The sequence below is a fragment of the Bos taurus genome, chromosome 4, assembly GCF_002263795.3.
Source record: "Bos taurus isolate L1 Dominette 01449 registration number 42190680 breed Hereford chromosome 4, ARS-UCD2.0, whole genome shotgun sequence".
Classification (NCBI taxonomy): domain Eukaryota; kingdom Metazoa; phylum Chordata; class Mammalia; order Artiodactyla; family Bovidae; genus Bos; species Bos taurus.
The window spans coordinates 50,807,492-50,832,221 of NC_037331.1; the positions used below are offsets into that span (position 1 = coordinate 50,807,492).

The 24,730-nt window shown below is 37.4% G+C and overlaps 1 protein-coding gene across 1 annotated transcript in view; it reads right to left on the reverse strand.

Moving 5' to 3' along the window:
* The window catches only part of CFTR (CF transmembrane conductance regulator), a gene marked incomplete at its 5' end in the record, with an annotated part of 213,804 nt that overhangs the window by 63,703 nt on the left and 125,371 nt on the right, over positions 1-24,730 (reverse strand). Inside the window, 5 exon segments of the mRNA NM_174018.2 lie at positions 1,581-1,808; positions 2,934-3,084; positions 8,466-8,545; positions 11,486-11,736; positions 12,177-12,214. Coding sequence (NP_776443.1) covers positions 1,581-1,808; positions 2,934-3,084; positions 8,466-8,545; positions 11,486-11,736; positions 12,177-12,214 — 748 coding nt within the window.

A 24,730-nucleotide genomic window follows, 5' to 3' on the forward strand; every position in this document is an offset into this window, starting at 1 on the left:
ATCAAGTCCTAATTGATAATCAATCCCTGCAGCTGTAATGCATGATAAAACAATTTTAGGGCTCAAAAATTGGGAGAAATAAGTCATCCTATTATTATGAATTGAAATTTTTGTTTACATAATTATTCTAATAGAAGATAAACCACAGACAGCAGGTATGTGGTTTTAGTACTAAATCACTTATTTTAAACAGGTAAAATTTATCCAGGGCCCAATACATTACTCATTCTGAATATTAAGATGAGAGTAAGATAAAATTTTAAAAATAATAACAATAATAAGTAACATAAAATTTTTGGGTACCTACTATGGACTAGGCACTACAGTAAGTGCTTTGCACAAATTATTACATTTAATACTCACCACAAACTTATGAAACAGGCACTATAATGTTTATTTACACATGAGGAAAATGAGGGCTTTAGAGTAGTTGACTAAAGTGTACAAGTCACCACAGCTGAAGACCAGCAGAGGCAGGGTTGATACTAGCTGTGTGGCTAACATTCACTCCGGCTGGGCATCTGATTTCATGGATAGGTCCTGGGCGATACTGGTTCTTGAACGCTCTATCATGCCTAATAAGCCAGGACTCAATCGGATCCTTAATCATTACATTAGAGCACATGATATATTGGTGTGATTTCGCTGTTAACAAATCCTTGTTCATTCAGCCCTCTTGGATCCTGTTTCAAATAACTTAATTAAAAAATTGTTTAATTCTGAACCACAAAAGAAACTTTATTTTGTTTTAAGGTTGCCCCAAACTATTGTACTGCTAAGGATTTACTTAAGGATTTGCCTGCCCCCTTGAATCCTTTTGCAGAGTCATTTCCCAAAGCCTTGGGCTGAGGGAACGATGAAGGTGAGGAATCCACTCCTCTCTCAGCACCTGTGGGACTGCAGGTGGACCAATATAAGCCTGTTCCCTGTTCTTGTCAATACTTGGTAACTGGACAGAGGAACTCAGCTGTTTACTCAAGGGCCCTGACTGGAAAGGCCATACCAGGTCCCTGTTGCACAGCCCTGGCACATTAGCCAAACCAGTCTTTAGAGAAAGAGAAATGAATGAAGTGGCCACAGAAAGGAATGGGCATGGCTGGCATCTGGCCTCCAGAGATGGGAAGCTCTGAGTATGACTCTCCATGACTGTTCCATTTCCCATGGAGGTGCAGTGTGCCTTCTGCCCACAAGGCCCTCCTGGAACTCTCCAACATTTGCTTCATTTTGTTTGAACAGAATTCTGTTCTGTTTGGCAGTCCCTCGGAATCTTCATCCACTGTAACATATATATCTCAACACTTCTTAAAGCTCAGTAATTCAACTTTTTTCATTAGAAGAGCTCACTTGTCTATATAGGTCTTCATTTTACTTGTGATGAAATATATCTATCTAAGTTTTTCAATTGCATACAGCTCTAATTCAAAGAAATCATTCATTCAACAATAAACAAATTTTTGATTAATAAACTAAAAAAATCTATTTAATGATACCTAAAAATGTTAACTTACATGAATGCAGCATTTTACTGGCTGACAAAGCTTTAAATTAAATGCTTAGCTAAACAGTTGAGTTCATAGTACCTGTTGTTAAAATGGAAATGAAGGTAACAGCAATGAAGAAGATGACAAAAATCATTTCTATTCTCATTTGGAACCAGCGCAGTGTTGACAGATACAAGAACCAGTTGGCAGTATGTAAATTCAGAGCTTTGTGGAATAAAGTTTCAAAGTAAGGCTGCCGTCCAAAGGCACGAAGTGTCCATAGTCCTTTTAAACTTGTAACAAGATGAGTGAAAATTGGACTCCTGCCTGTGAAATATTTCCATAGAGAACAATGTAAGTCATGTAAATACATAATGCAAATTATTACTTTCGAAACATTAACTTAATGAGTAATCAAACAAGTAATCAAACAATGGACATCATTGGAAAGGCTTTTCATTGTGACTCAAACTTTGAATAGATGCAATCTGTTATTTTTTTTAATGAGTTACCTTCCTTTTTAACTTGGTTACCGTGGATGGAAACTTATTATAAAATCGTTGCCATTATTAATTCATATTCCTTGGCTACCACTGGGTATTGTTTATCTGACTAATCCTAAATTAATCACTGCTGAAAATGTTTTTCTTTTGAGACAATTCATTCAATGCCTCAATTAAGAAAGTCTGTGTGACTTAATTTAGCAAATAACCTTCAATGTAGAAGCACACTGGAAATATATCCCCTGAAAATGCACCTAAGCAAAGGCTGTTATTGAACAATGAGCTTTCCAAAGAGCTCAAGCAGTGTTTGGGTGTGCACCAAAAGGCAGATCCCTGGAGAGAAAGCAAAGGTGTCTGGAAAGAACTTTGTCCAGTCTCATTTAGGAACACAGACAAACCTTTAGAAATAGTGGCACTATGGTTTCAATTTTTAATTTATAGAATTAAGAACAGATATCATATACATCCAGCCTCCTAAGACTCCATATACTCGTTTTAAATTCAAAATAAAGTCACATAGTCATTAATTCATAAAAATAATCTACATGTGTTTTATAATTTACTGTTTCCTTTTACATACTTAGATTTTTTTGCAGAGTTTGTGGTTTAACACTACATTTTAAATCTGAAAGAAGGCAATGGTCAAATTCTCAAAAATAATATTTAATAACAGTTTTGTTAATAAATTTGCTATTTATTAATAAATTTGCTATTTGTTAATTACTTGTTATAATAAAAATTATTTATTAACAAAATATAAGAACCAGGAGAGGTATATATGATGAGAATGTACAGAAATGGCCCTGAATCAAAGTTGAAATATACATTTTTAAAACTCATTGTCATATCATGCAAGTTTAAAAACAGGAAAAACGTTTTGAAAACTAGATGCATTGCAGATAAATATCCACAGGTAGCTCTTGTGGGCATGTCACTAGCTGTACCATACCTTCAGATTCCAGCTGCTTGAGTTGCTGGGAGGTGTGGAGGAAGTAGGCTCTCAAGAGAATAAAAGCCGCTATCACTGGCACTGTAGCTAGGAAGATGTAGGGCTGTAAAACTGAGACGACCACCACAGCTCCGATCACAATTAATAACAACTGTAGGATCAAAGACAACACAGGGATAAGTAAATATTTCCATGTTGCAAAGGGACAAGGTATGTTACCAATGTTTTCTAAACAAGGTTTTCACGCTCTGTTCCATTTTAAAGACAGGGAAGGTATCTTTCTACTGGGAAAGTGGTCACATTAAAGCACATTTTTCATAAGTTCTATCAAAATTCCAAAAATTGCTTAGGTTGCTCATAATAATATTTTAGAAAACATGGTATTCTTGTATCTTAGTATATTTTCACTTCCTATACCCTTTAAAGTGTTGTATGACAAATTTTAAATGAATGTAATTTTTTCTTGCCTGGGCTTCTTTTAAAATAAACTTTTTATTTTAAAATAATTTCAGTATGAATGGTCATCTAGGTAAGCTACTTGATTTCTCTGAATCCAGATGATTAACATTTAAGATTGAAAAAAATTATACTTGAGTTTTACTCCACTTACTGTTTTTGTTCTTGGCCCTTAAAACAACTGAAGATGACCCTGATGCTCAAAAACAAAAGGAAGATTTTGGGGGTAGGGCTGATTTAATTTGAAATCAGATCATTTTTTCTCTTGTGTATTATCAAATTAATTTTGTGTTTAAGTCAAGCCCATTCATTAGAGATAGTTCTTCACATTATCCACCCCAAAAGTGAAGCCATGTGGGCAGTCTCAGAAACAAGTTGATTACACTGGTGTTCTTCAGATCAAGTTAAAGGCTTAAATTCTATATTTCCAAGTGACACTAAATCCATATGTATAAAAAAGTAAAAAAAAAATCTGCCAGCATTTGCTCCCTAATAACCCATGTGAATAAAGTATAAAGTAACTGTCACTATAAGGGTTGAAAAATAAACCTATCATAACATCTATCTGACAATCAGCAATCCAGTTCTCTACCAGCTCCCATGGGTGACACATACACTTTCCAGCTGATGCAGAAATACAGAACATTTTGGCAGATGGAAACATGAATGAGGGTGTAACATCTGCATAAATCTTCTTTGAATGGGTTGCTATTTTCATCTAAAGCCTCAGATGATCATATCTCAATGATAGGTTTAATAGAGAAAATGCCTCTAATGTGTCCATCATCAAATTCTACAGTACCAGCCCTTCACTCATTTTTGTTCAACAAATACTCAGAAAAATCTTTGCTGTGCCAGACCCTGGACCAACTGCATATGACGACAATAATTTAAGGAAAGTAAAAGTGAAAATCACTCAGTTATGTCTGACTCTTTGCAACCCCATGGACTATACAGTCCATGGAATTCTCCAGGCCAGAATACAGAAGTGGGTAGCCAGCCCAGGGATCGAAGCATGGTCTCCTGCATTGCAGGCGGATTATTTACCAACTGAGCTATCAGGAAAGCCAATTTAAGGAAAGTCCTCTCTTCTGCTCTTGCCCTACAAGAGCCACCAGTACAATGAGAAAGCCTCAATCACCCTAGTTATTACACAAGACTTCATCAATGCAAAGGATTCAGTTTTTTAACTGAGGATATGCGTTTCTCAGAAAGAGAGTCTTACGGAAAAAAAAAAACAGAAAAATTAACTTCCAAGCATTATTTACTAGGAACTACATTTTAAGTTAAATGGGCCACTGTATTAAACACCAGTATGTCTGAAAGATAAATACTGTTGCATTTGCAGCACAGAAACATTCAGCTGTTTCACTAGGATCAGGCTTTGTTCATCTGTTTACTGTTGACAATTGTAAAGAGCACTATGTTCGTTTGTCTGCTGCTATTTTTACCATTAATTCCAATCCGGAGCTTTTGTGTTATAACAATGGGTGGGGAAAGTGATCATTGTTTTTTAAATTATTGCTGATATGGTTGATATTCTTAGGAATGAATTGTAACTGTGTTACAATACAACAGGAAGAATTGTGTAGCCGACCCAACCAATACAACAGAAGGTTTGAGAATAATGGAGAAGGTGGGAACAACTGGAAGTGATGAAATAGTCACAAGGTAGACTTCCAGTGATTATAATCATTTGTAATATAGCCCTAACTGAGAAGTGAAAAACTAAGTCTAAGCTTTGAGGAAAACAACTCAATCTGCTCTGTAAGGAGTCATCCTTAGGCACTGAGGTCAGAAGGTAATAATTTAGCACTTACGCAAAACTAAAGGCACTAGTTTAATATGCCTTGGTATTCTAACTACACAAAGAAACTTCAAATTCTGTCCTAGCTTGTAATTCGTAGTGAATAAGAAACAAGTCATACCAGACCAGGGGTATTAAAGAGAGGACAGCAAAATAAATAAATAGATTTAAATACAAGATGGAAATATGAGCACAGATCTTAATTCCCATTCAAGCTTATCAAAGTCCTAAAATTCTAGGGGAAAAAATATCAACAGACTATAAAACCTGCAAGGCACCATTTTCATCCACCAAAAATGGCTTCAAAGTATTCCTGACACAGAAGGGCACATGCTGTTGCCTGCGTAACTGGAGCAGATGATAAGAATGAAGGATCACTTCAAAACCATTTAGAAGGTGCATTAAGTAACTGACTGATTGATAAATATCTATTTAAAACCAGGCAATGAACACCAGATCTGCAATTTAGTTCGTAATTGACAGCCCTTGAGAATTTTTAAGTAACAGATTATTGGAATTAACAGAATGAATAAGGGGGGGAAAGATGTAAAAGACAGCAGAGATCAAAGTAGAAGGGCTCACTGTATTAAGACAGAAGAAATAAAAAAACCTAAAGGTTTTGAGGTTGAAAAGAGAAGATTTGCACATTTTAAGATGTACAGGCTTCTGTTTCATGAAAAAAAATCTGGCACTCAAACACAGAGATAAATTCTACGTGTGCTCAGTTGTGTCCGACTCTTTGTGACCCTATGGACTGTGGCCTGCCAGGCTCCTCCGTCCATGGGGATTCTCCAGGTAAGAACACTGTGGGAGTGGGTTGCCATGCCCTCCTCCAGGGGATCTTCCCAACCCAGGGATCAAACACACGTCCCCTGCATTGCAGGTGAATTCTTTACCCACTGAGCTACCTAGGAAGCTCACAGATATAAATAGGATGCTAGGATACATTTTTTTTCTGTGTGGCTTCAAGTTCAAATTTGTCACATTATGATCCATTTCCAGTATGACAATCTGAAGCATATGACTTTGGTACTGAAAGTGATCATCATCAGACATCTTCCTCATTTTAGAAACCTGAGATCCTTAGAGATTAAGTGTCTTACTCAAGGTAAAATAAATAGTGTTATTTGCAAAACAGAATCTGGATCTTTCATTTTCACTATACAATGTCCAAGCCAGAAAGCAAACTTCCCAGAATATTATCAAATGTTAAGAACTAGAGTTAGTATAAATTATACTTTTTTGGAAAAAAGAAATTCATAGGTGTGTCTTATTCTGTGAAAAACCTGTTTCTGAAATGTGACTAGAAAGGAATTTCATTAACTTGAACATAAGTATAACCAACAGACCTCACAAGTTAAAGGACCTCTCTAATGCATGCATTTTTTAATAAAATCAAAATTAACCAGATTTTTATTGTATTTGATTTCCATATCATGCTTCCATAATGTGAGAGCCTCTTCTAAACAAAATAGGGAAATCAACATAAAGGAACCCTGCCCAATCACTTATGAGGCAATGACTAGTGAACCCCAAAACACTAGAAGTTGAGCAGAAACTATTCAAATTGCTGTAAGAGAAAGGATGAGACCATCACATGTGTCAAAAAGTGCTAATGCATAAAATACATGTTCAAAAAGAAACTCTCCCAAAGGATTTCTGAAATCAATCTTACACTGATTCAGAAAATACTCTGCAGGCTACAAAAGTTTTTAAAGAAAAAATTAGCAAGGGCTAACATTCACGAATCCTTTTGCAATCGTCAGGATGTCCATGTTCCATTTTTTAACTGATTTAATATTATATTTCAGTTCGGTTATTTATAAGCATAGAACAAGGAAGAAATGTCCAGAAATTAAAGACATGGGCAACACTTCTTTACATGATGAACTCAAAGCTTTTTTTTAATGAATTCCAGCAGCAGCTGCTGAGTTATATCCCTAAACAGAGTAACTGAAGGAAACTCAAAATACTAAAGTTCACTTGGAATGGTTAATGTGTTTGGCTGTGCCAATCATTTCAGATGAGGCAAACTGGCAATCTGGTTTTTGTGCACCTGCCAATATTGTTGTATATACAGACAAAAGTGGCAGCCTTTATTTTATTTCACAGGTTCTCAGTGGTGGGATTGGGAGGAGGGATGGGGAATGAGGAGAAAGGGGCCACTCATCCCGAGATGGGTAGCATCCTGTTCCAACTATCTCCAAGGAGGTCACTGAGACTGCTTTGTCGTTTACTCCCTGAGGCTCAACCCAAGCCAGCCAGGAATCTGCTTTCAAACCTGGTTCAATAGCCAAGGTTATCAACTTACAACACTCAAGTTCTATCACTTAATGGAATCCTAATGTGGTTACCCCTAGGTCACCTTCATCTTCTTCCCTGCTCCATTTCACAATCAGTCTTCCCATCCCAGGACACATGCTCAGAGTCAGCCTGTGCTGGAGATGCCTTCAGATCTATAACCCAGGGATAATCCTCACTAATCCTGAATTTTTCCTTCCTCCCTCACCTGCCTGAAAACTTACCTATACTTCTGTCCCAGCATTATGGTCCTTACTGTGAGACTGCTAACTAGCCATCTGTGCCAAAGTTGTTCATGGATGAGCTTGGGTGAAACTATAGCCCACCAGGAAACCAACTGATCGTCATTGTAACCTAGGCCATCTGAATGTAGGTGACTTCTATCAAAGGTGATGCCAATGTCAAAAACGTCACACTTCATGGATAGTGATTTGGGGGAAAGTAGTCTGTTATAAGTCTTAAATCACTTCTAAGTAGAGAGCTATTATATCTAAATGAGGAATTGCCTTAGGTTCTGGTCAAGTAAGGGCTTCCCAGGTGGCACTAGAGGTAAAGAACACACCTGTCAATGCAGGACGTAAGAGACTTGGGTTCAATCCCTGGGTTGGGAAGATCCCCTGGAGGAGGGCATGGCAACCCACTCCAGTGTTCTTGCATGGAGAATCCCATGGACAGAGGAGCCTGGTGGGCTACAGGCCATGGGGTTGCAAAGAGTTGGACATGACTGAAGCAACTTAGCACAACAGCACACATTGGTCAGGTAAACAGTTTTGACTTATTATTGAATTTACTAAATTTATGACTATCTTGAAGATTTTTTTTTATATTGAAAAGATTCATATACTAGACACGGTTCAAACTCTTAACCAAATGAAAAATAAGCAAGAATTTACTCTTTATAATTTTTCTAAATACTTTTAAAAAGTGCAACAAAGTGAAGTCACTTAATAATACTTATTTTTACAAACCTGAACAAAATCAAATATGGTAAGAGGCAGAAGATCATCCAAAACTGCTATATCTTTGGAGAATCTATTAAGAATCCCACCTGCAAGGTAAAGAAACATTCTTCAAAAACTAGTAATCTTAAAAGATATATCAAAATTTGATAAACTTGGATCATAGCAGAAGGACTCAGAACTCAAATACAAATGAACATATAATCAGAAGTATAAGGCTATAGACAATTTCAGTGTTCTACAAGGATTCTCTGATGCTGGGAAAGACTGAGGGCAGGAGGAGGAGGAGGCATCAGAGGATGAGAGGATGGTTGAATGGTAACACCGACTCAATGGACATGAGTTTGTGCAAACTCTGGGAGACAGTGAAGGATGGGAGCCTGATGCATTGCAGTCCGTGCAGTCACAAAGAATCGGACATGATTTAGTGACTGAATGACAACAAACAGCAAGGATTCTAAGAAACTTTTTATACAAAGACTCTAAATAACTCTGTGTTCAAATTTTTGTCTCTACTTATAAACTTTTATGAAATAAAGATTGCTGTAAGATTCATGCAAAGCCCAACGTCTCTAACAGAGCCCTATCACAAATTACGTCAGGAACAGGCACCCTTCTACTACTATAATTCCACACTTACAAGCCTGAGTTTTGTGATAATTTTCTGGCTGTGCTTTCATCATTCCCTTATTTCGTAATGTAGAGCCTCCCTAATTTTCAACTTCCATACCTTTCTGACACACCTCAGCACAACCTGTTCTCAAACCCTCCCTGCCCACCATGTGGCCCTCTTTGGCCATGTTCTCCTTTTTTACCGTCTTCACTGACAATTTAACTTCAGCCTGTCTTCTAAATTACAGACTCACATTTGTAAGTCTGATCATTTTTTCCTTCAGTGAAAACAATGTCACACATGGAGTGTCTACAGGGCACTGGGCACAATGCTAGGCACTGAGATAACAGACGTGGATCAGCCAATGCTCCTTGCCCTTAAGGAATTCATCGCCTAGGGGTTAGTTAGACATACAAATAAAGTATAATAATACTGTACAGATTGTTTTTGATAAGATTGAATCTTATCATGTACCCTCCCCCATGAACTGCAGGATAAAGTCGTAATTTCTTAGTTTAATACTTAATAACTTCCATGATTTTGACCTTAAGTCACCCGAGGAACAAGCTTCCTCTTTTCAAACATTCTGTTTCAATCAATCTGGTTTATTCTTTAAACACACTTTACTCTCTCCTATTTCTTTGCACTTTCCATATGGTTCCCTCTGCCTGAAAACCCTTTCCCCTCATCTCTACTTGCTAAAAAATATTGTCTTCTTCATGGCCCTATTCAAAATGCCTCTCTGGCAACGACACATCAATGTTTACACCAGTTCAAATTAATCCCTTCCTCCTCTGGGCACACTGAATACCTTTGATATATCTTGTCAGCACTTCTGTGTTATAATAATTATATACACGTTGTATAGTTGCTTGTACACATGTCTTATCTCTTTTTTCTAGACTGCAAATTTTGAGAGGTCACTGGGACCATGTCACATTTATTTTGTGTCAATCTGAGCCCTCAGCAAAAAGCTTTATGTAGGAATTATCCAATGCTTATTTTCTGTCACTATCTCCTAGTCCTTACTAATGATACATTATTTAGCATATTTAATCAATCATATTTGTATACCTTTTCATAAATAAAAAATTGTGGGGGGAGTAGCCTATGGTATTTATTTTGTGTAGAAAATGAAACTCACTTTGGTAAAAAAAAGGAAAAAAAAACATCATTCTGGTGCTTAGTATATTTCAGATGGGAAACAATAGAAAGGGAATAAGAGTGGGTAATTGGCATTGACCCGATGTTGGCTATGTAATGGCCAGTAGGTGATGACCTTGTTTCATTTCACAATGGTCTTTTGAGATAAGAATTCCTTTTCTCATTTTACAGATGTGGATGTAAGTCTTAGAAGAGTAACTTGCCCATGATGATCACCCTTAAGAGGACAAGACAGAGCTCAAACAATGCCCATGCTCCTTCCATTATATCTCATTGCCTGTTTCTCACTGCTAGAATCTTGGGTAAAACCCCTACCTTCTCTGGAGCTCAGCTCTCCCATTGAAAAAAAAAATGAAATCACTGGATGAAGGTAATTGGACATTCCCTTTTAGGTCTAAAACATCTTAGCTCTAAAATGGAAGCATGGTGATGAGTATATCCAAATGGGGCAAGACTTTGGTGACACACGAGGGCTTCAGAATAAATATAAGGAAGATCCTCTTGAATATTAACACTGAAATGTTATTACCCAGAAAAAAAATGATGGTTAATTCTTATCTTGAGGTTTTTAGATACAAATCACTCTAAAACTCTGACTTGGAAATTATTTTTTCCTTTATAATCAAATATTCCAGTTCTTATCAATTATGGTCACCACATTATACACTAGATCTTCAGATCTTACTGATCTTATAACTAAAAGCTTGTACTCCTTTACCAACCTCTATGATAGTGTCAAAAGTATTTTCAAAATATATCTGGGATACCCCAACCCATTTAAAATAAAACCTGGAATGAATTTATGGGATTATCTTTGAACAGATATATGAAACTAGATTACTTTATCTCATCAAAATACTTCATTAGTAAAAGAATTTTGCTTTTTGGATCTCTTCAAATCATCTCCCCTTTTAAACAGCACTATACATTGACAACAAGATGCCTAGAAGGGAGCTAGCTCAAATACCTGAAGAGAGAAGGATATTTGACTCAGAAGGGGCTGCTTCTGCTGCTATAGTCCCATCAGCATCATGTCCTAACAAACTGTGCTACTCTAATAAACAGAAATATGAAGAGTGACAGTACCTGAGAGCCTATAATACCCGAGACAGGCCCACGCCCAACATAAGGAAGCTCAACGAAGGGTAAATGCCTCCATGCAAAAGCCAGTGTTATCACTACAAAATCAACCAACTTATAGGCCCTCTTTGTGGAGGAGCAGCAGCTTCATCTTGTACATCTAGTTAAGTACCTGTTTTCAACGTGTTGAGGGTTGACATAGGGGCTTGAAGAACAGACTGTAGCATTTTGTGGTGTAAAGTTTTTGACACTGTGATTAGAGTATGCACCAGTGGTAAACCTCTGAAGAGTCCTAGAGCAAGCAAAGTGTCAGCCACTCCCACATAAATGTAAAAAATATAATACGAGCTGGTGCTGGTGATGATCACTGCATAACTGTTATTTGCACTCTTAGTACTGTTTCCTTTGTCTTGAAAAAATATTCTGTAAAGCAAAAGGAAATTATTATTTGACAACCAAACTTTTCCAATGAATTACCAATACATGTAAATGATGCTGAATTTGAGTCCAAAGAAATACAACATATTTCATTAGCAGAATTTATGCCTTTAACCTGAAGGACTTACTATTGCAAGAAAGCAGACTAAGCTTTCCACCACTGAAATAGATAAAATTTCAAATACTAACTGTGCAAAGTCATCTCAAACATTGTTATTGCATTTTATGGAAACTAAACACGACTAAATCTTTTAAAAATTGATAATGAGCTACAAAAACTGCACACACACTTTTAAACAAAAGAACTCAATTCTCTACTACATTACTGTGGGGAAATGAGGCAGAGTAGAAATTACAATGTTTAATAAAACCCAAATAATCAACAGAAACAAAATACAATCCACAATAGGACATGGAATACTCACTTCGGAAATAGGCACAACACAACCAAAGAAGCGGCCACCTGGAAGGAGCAACACACACTTCACTTTTTCCATCCTCTTTTCCCATTTTTCCCACACCCACCTCTAATTCCATCATGACCAGTATCAAAATACACGCAATTTTATTTTCCTTGGCTTTACTTTCCTGGGTCCAAAAGCTGCCATAATTGTTCTAGGAACTATTTGAGGTGAGACCATGTTAAGCTAATGGAATTCAAATTTCACCGAATAAAATACTTATTCATTTCTCTCCTTCATTCAACAGGAACTATTCATTGAACCTCACAGAAGAGCTAACACTGCAGTTAAATGTTTTAAGTAATAAAGTTTGTTTCTTATGAAGAGATTACTCTCAGCCTGCTGGCAGATAATTGATCTCGTTGGTGGCTATAAATAATTTAATTTGTCATACAATGATTATGAGGGACTCATAACTATAAGTCCAATTAGTTATGAGAAAGGATGAGATACATATTCAGGAAACCTGGTTAACATTTCAAAAGGGCAAAAATTCAGTGTTTTAATAAAGTGCATTCACATTAAAACATACTACTGGCACTATGTGGGCTTTCTCATGGTGGAAATTTTTGGCTGAGGAACATATATTCTATATCATAACTAAAAAAAATGAACTATCATTTGTTTATTATCTGAACTCTGTTCTATTTCAATTTGGCATTCCAATTTCCTAAAACACTGTGGGGAAACAATCTTGCGATGATACCAACACAATCATAATACTAGAAATATTTACATAATTATAAGACTGATGGTATGCAATTAGGCCAATAATAACTTTAACAAAGAATCAAATAGAAAAATAGGAGAAACTGTAAGCAAAATAAAAAAATTTGAAAATGAACACAGACCAAAAACAAATAGGGGAGAAACAAATATGCTTGCTATAAGAAATCTATGTATTATTTCATAATCAACTTAAGCATTTAACAGTATCACATAAAAACTATGGAGAATAGTTAGCAGTAATTAAGAAATTACATTATGAAGTCTTAGAGTCTAAATAGTATATAGTGGTGGTTTAGTCATTAAGTCGTGTCTGACTCTTTGCAACCCCATGGACGGTAGCCTGCCAGGCTTCTCGGTCCGTGGGATTCTCCAAGCGAGAAGTGGAGTGGGTTGTCATTTCCTTCTCCAGGAGATCTTCCAGACCCAGGAATTGAACCGATGTCTCCTGCATTGCAGGTAGATTCTTTACTGACGAGCTACGAGGGAAGCCCCACTTTACGTAAATTTGCCTATCAGATTGGAGTATCATAATGAAAAAGCTAATGGCATCATTCACAATTTCCTACTTTTTCATTACACATGGCCTCCATGCACCTATTGACAAAAAGTACCTTTGTCTCCTTGAAATTCAAGTGAATTCAAAATGACAAGAAACTGAACAATAATCTTGCTACTTCAAAAGTCTCTGTTCCAGTAAAAATGTTTTCTGATTTCCCAATACTAATCAAATTACTAATCAAATCAAAGGGTATATTTCTCAGTTACCCTTTGGTTATTGTAGTCCCTCTTTGTTCCAATGAAAGAAGTGTCAACAATGTTGGCATTCCAACTTCTCTGAATGTGAGTAAATCCAAGAAATAAATATTCTATAATATTTACTATGGAACAACCAAAGCTGTTGTTCAAAGACCCTGGTCTAATCTGTGCAATATAAAGGTATTTCATGGCTCTTGTCAACAGAGACCACTTATGGAACTACCAACCCAAACTGCTTTTACTGACTGGAACACAAACGTTTCCAAGGACTTGATATAATGACTTTAATAAAAATGTCTGGGGCATGTATAAACAATTGAGCAGGCAAGTTCTAGCATTTAATTTCTAAAATGTCTGAGGTTATAAAGTTCATGCAGGTTAAGATAGAATGACAAGTCCTGAAAGACTAAAGAACAAAAGTAAAAAGGTCATTATTTTCAGCTTTGTTAGGGTTTGAAGAAGCGTTCCTTATGTTGAAAAGGGTATAGTCTAGATCAGCAATGTCCAACAGAAACTTCCACAAAAATAGAAATGTTCAATATCTGCACTGTTCGGTGTCATTACCACTTAATACAAGTGGCACTTGATCCCTTGAAATGTGGCCAGTGTGGGTGACTGGGGAACTGAATGTTATATTTTGTTTCATTTTAAATAATTTACATTGTCACACATAGCAGGTGGATACTGTACTGGACAGTGCAGTATACTAAATAAACTAAGCCTATTAGCTCCGTAGGGTTTTAGCCAGAGTACTTATTCCCAGGTGACTCAGTGGTAAATAACCTGCCTGCAACATGAGAGATGTGGGTTTGATCCCTGGGTTGGGAAGATCCCCTGGAGGAGGAAATGGCAACCCACTCCAGTATTCTTGACTGGAAAAGTCCATGAACAGAGGAGCCTGGTGGGATGCAGTCCATGGGGTCGCAAAGAGTTGGACACACTCACATGCACATGCTCACCACCTGCATACACTTATTCTATACCTGTCTAATCATCAGGAGCCTGATGACAGTGTTCTCTAAGGATAGATCCATGAACAGTCAACATGATCACTCACAGACTTTGCAAATGACCACAAATGAAAAACTAGTAGCCAGTATTTAGAAGCTAAATCATGATTTAAATTATATAGATGATTTGTCTGTATGATTTAAAAAATAATGGCATGTTGGGACTAGAGGACCATAGTATATATATATTCAAAGAGAAGCCAAGTGCCTATATCTGAAAGACTTATTATGATAAATTAACTAGTAAACATCCTTGGAGATGTGATAGATAAAGGTTGATGATGTATGTAGTAAAACTCCAACAGTATGGTTTCAAAAACAAGATGTGATGGAGAACTAGAGCAAGAATATATTCAAGACATAGGAGGAACCTACCATTACATAACCGGGCCAGTACAAGTCTGACACTCACCACAAAAGAAAATAGGCATGAAAAGAGAACACTGCCAAGATCGGGTATAGAAAAGGTTCAGAAATGTGAATATAACCAAAAGAGGTATAATGATCCAACATTCTATCATGAAGAACTTCAGTTCAGTTCAGTCACTCAGTCATGTCCAACTCTTTCAGACCACATGGACTGCAGCATGCCAGGCTTTGCTATCCATCACCAACTAACAGAGCTTGTTCCAACTTATGTCCATTGAGTAGGTGATGCCATCCAACCATCTCCTCTTCTGCTGTCCCCTTCACCTCCCGCCTTCAATCTTTTCCAGCATCAGGGTCTTTTCTAAGGAGTCAGTTCTTCGCATCTGGTGGCCAAAGTATTGGAGTTTCAGCTTCAGCATCAGTCCTTCCAAAGAATATTCAGGACTGATTTCCTTTGGGATGGACTGGTTGGATGTCCTTGCAAAGGGACTCTCAAGAGTCTTCTCCAACACCACAGTTCAAAAGCATCAATTCTTCAACACTCAGTTTTCTTTATAGCCCAACTCTCACAGCCATACACGACTACTGGAAAAACCATGTTTGGCAAAGTGACCTTTGTTGGCAAAGTGACGTCGCTGCTTTTTAATACACTGTCTAGGTTTGTCATGCAAGCATCTTTTAATTTCATGGCTGCAGTCACCATCTGCACTGATTTTGGAGCCCAAGAATATAAAATCTCTCACTGTTTCCCCATCTATTTGCCATGAGGTGATGGGACCAGATGCCATGATCATAGTTTTCTGAATGTTGATATTGAAGCCAGCTTTTTCACTCTCCTCTTTCACCTTCATCAAGAGGCTCTTTAGTTCCTCTTCACTTTCTGCCATAAGGGTGGTGTCATCTGCATATCTGAGGTTATTAATATTTCTCCTGGTAATCTTGATTCCAGCTGGTGTGTCATCCAGCGTGCCCTTTTGTATGATGTACTCTGCATATAAGTTAAATAAGCAGGGTGACAATAAACAGCCTTGACATACTCCTTTCCCAATTTGGAACCAGTCTGTTGTTCCATGTCCAGTACTAACTGTTGGTTCTTGACCTACATACAGATTTCTCAGGAGGCAGGTCAGGTGGTCTGGTGGTCCATCATGAAGAACTTCAATGAACTTCAAAGTAGATACTCTTAAATATTTCACTGAAATATCTGTAGACTTTTAAATATGCCTTAAGGGTCTGAACACTGTGGCTGTTTAGCCTAGTTAATAAGAGCTATCTTTTCCTGTCATAACAGATGTTCCTACCTTCCCTCTTGTCCCTATCCAATCCATTTTCCATATACCACAGTGATCTTTTTTTAAACATAAAAAATCATATCATACCTTGAAAGAAGGCGTTCAAAGTTTTCCTATTGCACTTAAAATAAAACTGAAGTTCTTCAGCGAATGCTTCTGCAGACCTGGCTTTGATTTACTTTTTCAGTGTCACCACATGATATGCCACTCACCACTTTCTCCCATTTCTCCAAATGTGCTGGCCTTCGCTTAGTTTCCACAATTCACCAAACTTCTCCAAGTCCTTTGTATTTGCCCCAGTTTCTGCATGTCTGGAGTACTTTTTATGCTTCAGGTGTCAACTAAATGTCATTTCTTCAGGAAGACCTTCCTGTCCTCTCTGTCCAGCTTTATTTTAGCCCACTATTTATCTCTTTATGGAACTCACTACATTCTGTGATTATTTCCATCAAAACTTATTTACCATCTGTCTTCTCCCTCAGAAAGTGCTTCATAAGATCAAGGAGGAGCCATCTGTCCTCTTTCCCATTGCATGCTTAGCTTAGTGTCTATAACAATATCCAAGAGATAGTAGGCATTCAGTAAATCTATCCTTAATAAACAAAGGAAGGGATGAATAAGAAGATACTTAAAAAACACAAATGTTTTTTATTTTAAAACATTTAAATACAAAATGGAAATTATATAATTTTATTTATAATTATATAAACAGAAAGAAATTATATACTAAACAGAAAAGAATTATGTACTAATCACATAAAATATTTTTAAAATGTTTTAAAAACATTTTAAAATGCAGATGACATTTTATGTAGTATAAAGAACCAGAACCAATTCATAAGTTCTGTACATCTATAGAATTCAGAGCTACCTTCCAAGCCACACAAGAAGATCTATGTTTAAATGAAGACCTGTTAAAACAGTATTGGCATTTTGAGCTTTCACCAAAGGAATACAGTATTGTGAATTCTGTTTACACTGTAAACATAAGTACATTGGTGTAATCCATTGGTATGTTCTGTTTTGTCTTCGCTGTAAACAGAGCATATAGAATCATGCTTGGCATATTGAAAGAACTTGAAAAATATGTGTTGAATGAGTAAGTGGCTGAATGAATGAGTAAAGAGTAAGAGGCAGTAAGAGTAAAGTGACACCTTGTCAAGACTTAATCACAGATTTCAATGCTTTGCAGGTTAAATCATGCCCTAAAACATAGACCCTTGCTAAGCAATACTGCCTTGAAAGTATTACTATCAATAAAGGTATAACTATCATTAAGGTATTATGGGAGCATAATATATATTGAGGGATTCCTCATTAAGAAACAAAGAGGACAGACTTTGCTGCAGCACAGCACAAAGGCTCTTCCCAGAGCAGGGATTAAACTCCTGTCTCCTGCATCACCAGGAGGAATCTTTACCACTGAACCACCAGGGAAGCCCCTACTAAGCCTGTGCTCTAAAGCCCGGGAGCTACAACTACCGAGTCCATGTGCCCTAGAGCCTGCAATCAGCAACAAGAGAAACCACTGCAATGAGAAGCCCATTCGCTGCAACTTAGAGAGCAGTCCCAACTCACCACAGCTATGCATCAAAAAAGCCTCCTCACCAATGAAGATGCAGAATGGCCAAAAATTAATAAATTGTAAAAAATAAAAATAACATACTTTTTAAAAAGAAACAGAGAGGAAGTCATTTAAGAATAGTACGTAGCAGTTCTCTAACACATTTCTTAAAACACAGGCATAGAAGGACCAAATGTGACCTTTAGTTATTCGAGGCAACAATAATATACTCTGGTTGTTGCAAAAGAAAAGGTGGGCACTGCCTCCTACCTTATTATTTGCATTTCTTTTCTATCTAGTCAATGATGCACTGCCAAATAGAAGCACTAGAGAGACCAACATAATAGAAATTCTAAAGCCTGTATCCTTGGTTCTAATATCTAAAAACTTAACAGAAGATACTATGCTATCATAAAGAAAACAGCACAAAAATATAAAGGTATACTGATTCACTTAATAAATTAACACACTATAGATAATTTGTTGTTGTTCAGTAGCTAAGTCATGTCTGACTGCAACCTCATGAACTGCAGCAAGCCAGGCTTCCCTGTCCTTCACTATCTGCTGGAGTTTGTTCAAACTCATGTCCATTCAGTGAGTAATGTCGTCCAACCATCTCATCCTGTCACACTCTTCTCCCTTATTGCCCTCAATCTTTCCCAGCGTCGGTCTTTTCCAGTGAGCTGTCTAATTGTAGTAGGTAGCAAAAGTATTTTGGAGCTTCAGGTTCAGCACCAATCATTACAATGAATATTCAGGTTTCCTTTCCTTTAGGATCAATTGATTTATCTCCTTGCTGGAGAATCTTCTCCAGCACAATTTGAAAGCATCAGTTCTTCAGTGCTCAGCCTTCTTAGCAACTCTCACATTCATACATGACTACTGGAAAAACCATAGCTTGGACTACAAAGACCTTTGTTGGCAAAGTGATATCTCTGCTTTTTAATATGCTGTCTAGGTTTGTTTGGCCTTGGAGTACAAAATGAAGAAGGGCTAAGGCTAACAGTTTTGCCAAAGAACATGCTGGTCATAAAAAAACACCCTCTTCCAACAACACAAGAACTGTCTCTGCACATGGACATCACCAGATGGTCAATACCGAAATGAGACTGTTTACATGCTTTGCAGCCAATGATTGAGAAGCTCTGTACAGTCAGCAAAAACAAGACCGGGAGCTAACTGTGGCTTAGATCATGAACTCCTTATGGCAAAATTAAGACTTAAATTGAAGAACATAGGGAAAACCACTACGCCATTGAAGAACCTAGGGAAAACCACTACGCCACTAAATCAAATCCCTTATGACTATACAGTGGAAGTGACAAATAGATTCAAGGGATTAGATCTGATAGAAAGAGTGCCTGAAGAACTATGGACAGAGGTTTGTAACACTGTACAGGAGGCTGTGATCAAACCCATCCTTAAGAAAAAGAAATGCAGTAAGGCAAAATGGTTTTCTGAGGAGGTCTGACAAATAGCTGAGAAAAGAAGAGAAACTACAGGCAAAGGAGAAAAGGAACTATATGAATGCAGAGTTTCAGAGAATAGCAAGGAGAGAAAAGAAAGCCTTTTAAGTGAAAAATGCAAAGAAATAGAGGAAAACAACAGAATGGGAAAGACTATGAATGCAGAGTTTCAGAGAATAGCAAGGAGAGAAAAGAAAGCCTTTTAAGTGAAAAATGCAAAGAAATAGAAGAAAACAACAGAATGGGAAAGAAATGGGAAATTTCTTCAAGAAAATTAGAGATACCAAGGGAACATTTCATGCAAGTTTGGGCACAATAAAGGACAGAAACTAAATGGACCTAACAGAAGCAGAAGATAATAAGAAGAGGTGGCAAGAATGCACAGAAGACCCACTTGACTTCATATTCCAGGGTGTCTAGCTCTAGGTGAGCAATCATACCATCGTGATTATCTGGGTCATGAAGATCTTTTTTATACAGTTTGTCTGTGTATTCTTGCCACCTCTTCTTAGTATCTTCGGCTTCTGTTAGGTCCATACCATTTCTGTCCTTTACTTTGCATGAAATGTTCCCTGGTATACCTATGGCTGATTCATGTTTATGTATGGCAGAAACCAACACAATATTGTAAAGAAATTATCCTTCAGTTAAAAATAAATACATTAAAACAATAAAACCTCTGCAAAAACCCATTCTATAAAATTATAATTATATATACTACAAATCTACACTGAAGTATGACCCCTGTGAAAATTAAAAATGGATACATCACTTTCACAAAGGAAGAAGTGGATCTTAACTTTTCTTTGGGTCTCTGATCATGTTGAATATGAAGCTCTATTAAACAATATTTAAAAGATCTAAACTATCTTCCTGGATTAGTACCTGTACTATGATGCAAAGCACACATGAAATATTTCAGTGGTAATGAGAAAAGGCCCAGTAGTATCAAGAAAGGAGCTTAGTCGAACAGAAAAATTATGTAAATTTTGATTCAAAGAATATGAGAGAACTGTGAACATCTGAATGATTTGTTTAGCTGTATAACTATGCACATAATGAAAATGGTCACTATTTGTCTACTATCACTAAGTTTTTGTTATTCAAAATTTTGAGAGTCAGTTAATTGGAAATGCATTCAGGACACTGACCTGAAAAGACTCATCATTTATCTATTATTTCTTGCCTAGAAAATTACGTTATCAATTTTTTTCCTACAAAAAGACAAGTTTTTGCAATAATTGTGAGTTCAATTAAAAATAGGAAGTTATACAACATTTACATCCTGTGTTGTAGTTTGGATTCCAGCCTGAAGACAAAGGACCACTGTCATCTTGAGTAAGTGAGCTAATAATATTGTACATATGCTCAGAGGCTCTATGCTCAGTCACTAATTAATTAACTATACACTGTTTTTTTGGGCTCCCAAATCACTGCAGATGGTGACTGCAACCATGAGATTAAAAGACGCTTACTCCTTGGAAGGAAAGTTATGACCAACCTAGACAGCATATTCAAAAGCAGAGACATTACTTTGCCAACAAAGGTCCGTCTAGTCAAGGCTATGGTTTTTCCTGTGGTCATGTATGGATGTGAGAGTTGGACTGTGAAGAAGGCTGAGTGCCGAAGAATTGATGCTTTTGAACTGTGGTGCTGGAGAAGACTCTTGAGAGTCCCTTGGACTGCAAGGAGATCCAACCAGTCCATTCTGAAGGAGATCAGCCCTGGGATTTCTTTGGAAGGAATGATGCTAAAGCTGAAACTCCAGTACTTTGGCCACCTCATGTGAAGAGTTGACTAACTGGAAAAGACTGTGATGCTGGGAGGGACTGGGGGTAGGAGGAGAAGGGGACGACAGAGGATGAGATGGCTGGATGGCATCACTGACTCGATGAATGTGAGTCTGAGTGAACTCCGGGAGTTGGTGATGGACAGGGAGACCTGGCGTGCTGTGATTCATGGGGTCGCAAAGAGTCAGACACGACTGAGCGACTGAACTGAACTGAACTGACACTGTTTTGAAAGGTGTATAAGTTCAGCTCTACAGCTTTGCATGGGCAAGGGTCTTATAAGTGAATATAAATCACTACCACATTCACAGAACCATTTTTTCTCATAAAACTAAAGACATTCAAGCAATGTTGATCTTCAAGGAAGGGGTTCAGATTATTAACAAAGTGCTGGTTTGAGATTAAATGTGACACAGGAATGAGTTTCATTCACATTAATGCTGGTCATTTAGCATAACTGGCAGAGATTAATGAGGTAAATTAAAAATACTTTTCAGTGCAATTTGTTACTCATGTGAGAGTGTCAAGTTACTCAGTCCCATATTTTCATTAAAGTATAAAAGGGATTCTTGAAAATTTCATTATATCTCTGCTGTGGATTTGTTCACTTCAAATTAGCTTGAGCTTTATAATGATGATAAATGTTAAGGATATTAGTCAGAATAGCAACTAACATTGCTCACTAATGTGCCAAGCCCTACAGTAAGTGCCTTATAATCATCTCTTCACTCACAGAAATGACCTATGAAATGGGTACTATTACAACCTCCGTTTTATAGATGAGGAAACTGAGGCTTAAAAGAGGTTATCTAACTTGTTCGGTGTAAATGGTGTTAAGAACACAGAAATAAAATTCACAGTCAGGTCAGTCTGATTCCAGAGGTGACACTCTGCTGTATTGTACCTCACATCCAGCCTCCATTTGTTTTATTAATGTAAAAATAATAGGAGAGCAAAAGATAAGATATCATCAAAACTCAAAGACCAATTGGAAACCAACATTTTATAGGTAGAGTGGTATATAAAATTTTTGGTATATACCTTTAGATATTTTCCACTACTTGGTCAGGGAAGAGTGATAACATTTTATGTAGACTTCTTAACTGAGGTTAGAAACAGCCTAATAAGACAACAGGAACTTCTCTGGTGGCTCAGTGGTAAAGAATCTGCCTGCCAATGCAGGAGATGTGGGTTCAGTCCAGGAGTCAAAAAGATCCCTTCAAGGAGGAAATGACAACCCACTCTAGTATTCTTGCCTGGGAAATCCCATAGACAGAGGAGCCTGGCGGGCTATAGTCCGTGGGGTCGCAAAAAAGTTGGACACGACTTAGTGACTAAACAACAACAAGACAATGACGGAGTTTTAAGCTTGGGTTTCATGTATGCATAGAACTATATGCGCTCAGGAGAGGCAATACTTCACCCGAGTCATATCTCCCCTGAAGGTAACCTGGGTCTTTATGCTGGACTCAGGCTCTGCAGTGGGAGACATCCAGCAGTATCCTCTGAGATTTACCTAGTGTGGTCATACAAGGCTGAATCCAATCCAGATGTGTTTTCTCGTATGCACATAGTGTTCATCTGCTTGTTTTACTTTAACCAACGACCCACATTAAAAAAGTAGAAAATGTTTACAGGAAAAAAAGAAATCTGTATCTTCATCTTATGTTGTTAAATAAGTTTTAGTGAAACTGATCCCAGATTTCCTTATGGGAAGCCATTGACTGGTTTTGAGTTACAATTGCCTCCTTTAGACAATCAAAGGGTATTTTCCATCCTGCCTCAAAGCCACTTTACCACAGACATCCTCTGCCAAGCCTCTTTTAACATTTAAGTGGCTCCTCCTGACATAGAGAAAAACCTCATCCACCAACCAGATTCGGAAACCTCTTACCTGGGGCTGAACTGGTGATGTACTACCCCCTGTTTTATTTTAACCTAGTGATTTGATGTGTCTCTTTTCCAGGGGCATGGTAAAGAGATCACAGCAGTGGCATGAAAACAAAAGAATTCTGAAGCAAATGGGTGATCTGAATCTTTGAAAGGCTTGTTTAAAATGGTTGCAAAGCCACTAATATATATTTATTTAATTTTGTGAGGAAGTAGTATTTTAAAGCTGGCGATTCATCATCAGCATATTTAATAAGAGTTAAATGAGTTTAAAATTTAGTACAAATAATTTTCTTTGTTAATTTCAATTCATACAGAGTGTTCTACTTTGAGGTTTTGAATCACTCTATTAAAAACTCTTCATATAGAAGATATGTGCTTAAGTATATTTTATATACTATGTATGAAGTAACAAAATAATTTTATAATATAAAATTACATATATACATATACACTTATATTTATGTATATGTAGTGGGCCTTAGAAAGCATCACTATGAACAAAGCTAGTGGAGGTGATAGAATTCCAGTTCAGCTATTCCAAATCCTGAAAGATGATGCTGTGAAAGTGCTGCACTCAATATGCCAGCACATTTGGAAAACTCAGCAGTGACCACAGGACTGGAAAAGGTCAGTTTTCATTCCAATCCCAAAGAAAGGCAATGCTAAAGAATGCTCAAACTACCGCACAATTGCACTCATCTCACATGCTAGTAAAGTAATGCTCAAAATTCTCCAAGCCAGGCTTCAGCAATATGTGAACCGTGAACTTCCAGATGTTCAAGCTGGTTGTAGAAAAGGCAGAGGAACCAGAGATCAAATTGCCAACATCTGCTGGATCATAGAAAAAGCAAGAGAGTTCCAGAAAAACATCTATTTCTGCTTTATTGACTATGCCAAAGCCTTTGACTGTGTGGATCACAATCAACTGTGGAAAATTCTTCAAGAGATGGGAATACGAGACCACCTGACCTACCTCTTGAGAAATGTGTATGCAGGTCAAGAAGCAACAGTTAGAACTGGACATGGAACAACAGACTGGTTCCAAATAGGAAAAGGAGTAGGTCAAGGCTGTATATTGTCACCCTGTTTATTTAACTTATATGCAGAGTACATAATGAGAAACGCTGGACTGGAAGAAACACAAACTGGAATCAAGATTGCCAGAAGAAATATCAATAACCTCAGATATGCAGATGACGACCCTTATGGCAGAAAGTGAAGAGGAACTCAAAAGCCTCTTGATGAAAGTGAAAGTGGAGAGTGAAAAAGTTGGCTTAAAGCTCAACATTCAGAAAATGAAGATCATGGCATCCGGTCCCATCACTTCATGGAAAATAGATGGGGAAACAGTGGAAACAGTGTCAGACTTTATTTTTCTGGGCTCCAAAATCACTGCAGATGGTGACTGCAGCCATGAAATTAAAAGACGCTTATTCCTTGGAAGGAAAGTTATGACCAACCTAGATAGCATATTCAAAAGCAGAGACATTACTTTGCCAACAAAGGTCCATCTAGTCAAGGCTATGGTTTTTCCAGGGGTCATGTACAGATGTGAGAGTTGGACTGTGAAGAAGGGTGAGCGCCGAAGAATTGATGCTTTTGAACTGTGGTGTTGGAGAAGACTCTTGAGAGTCCCTTGGACTGCCGGG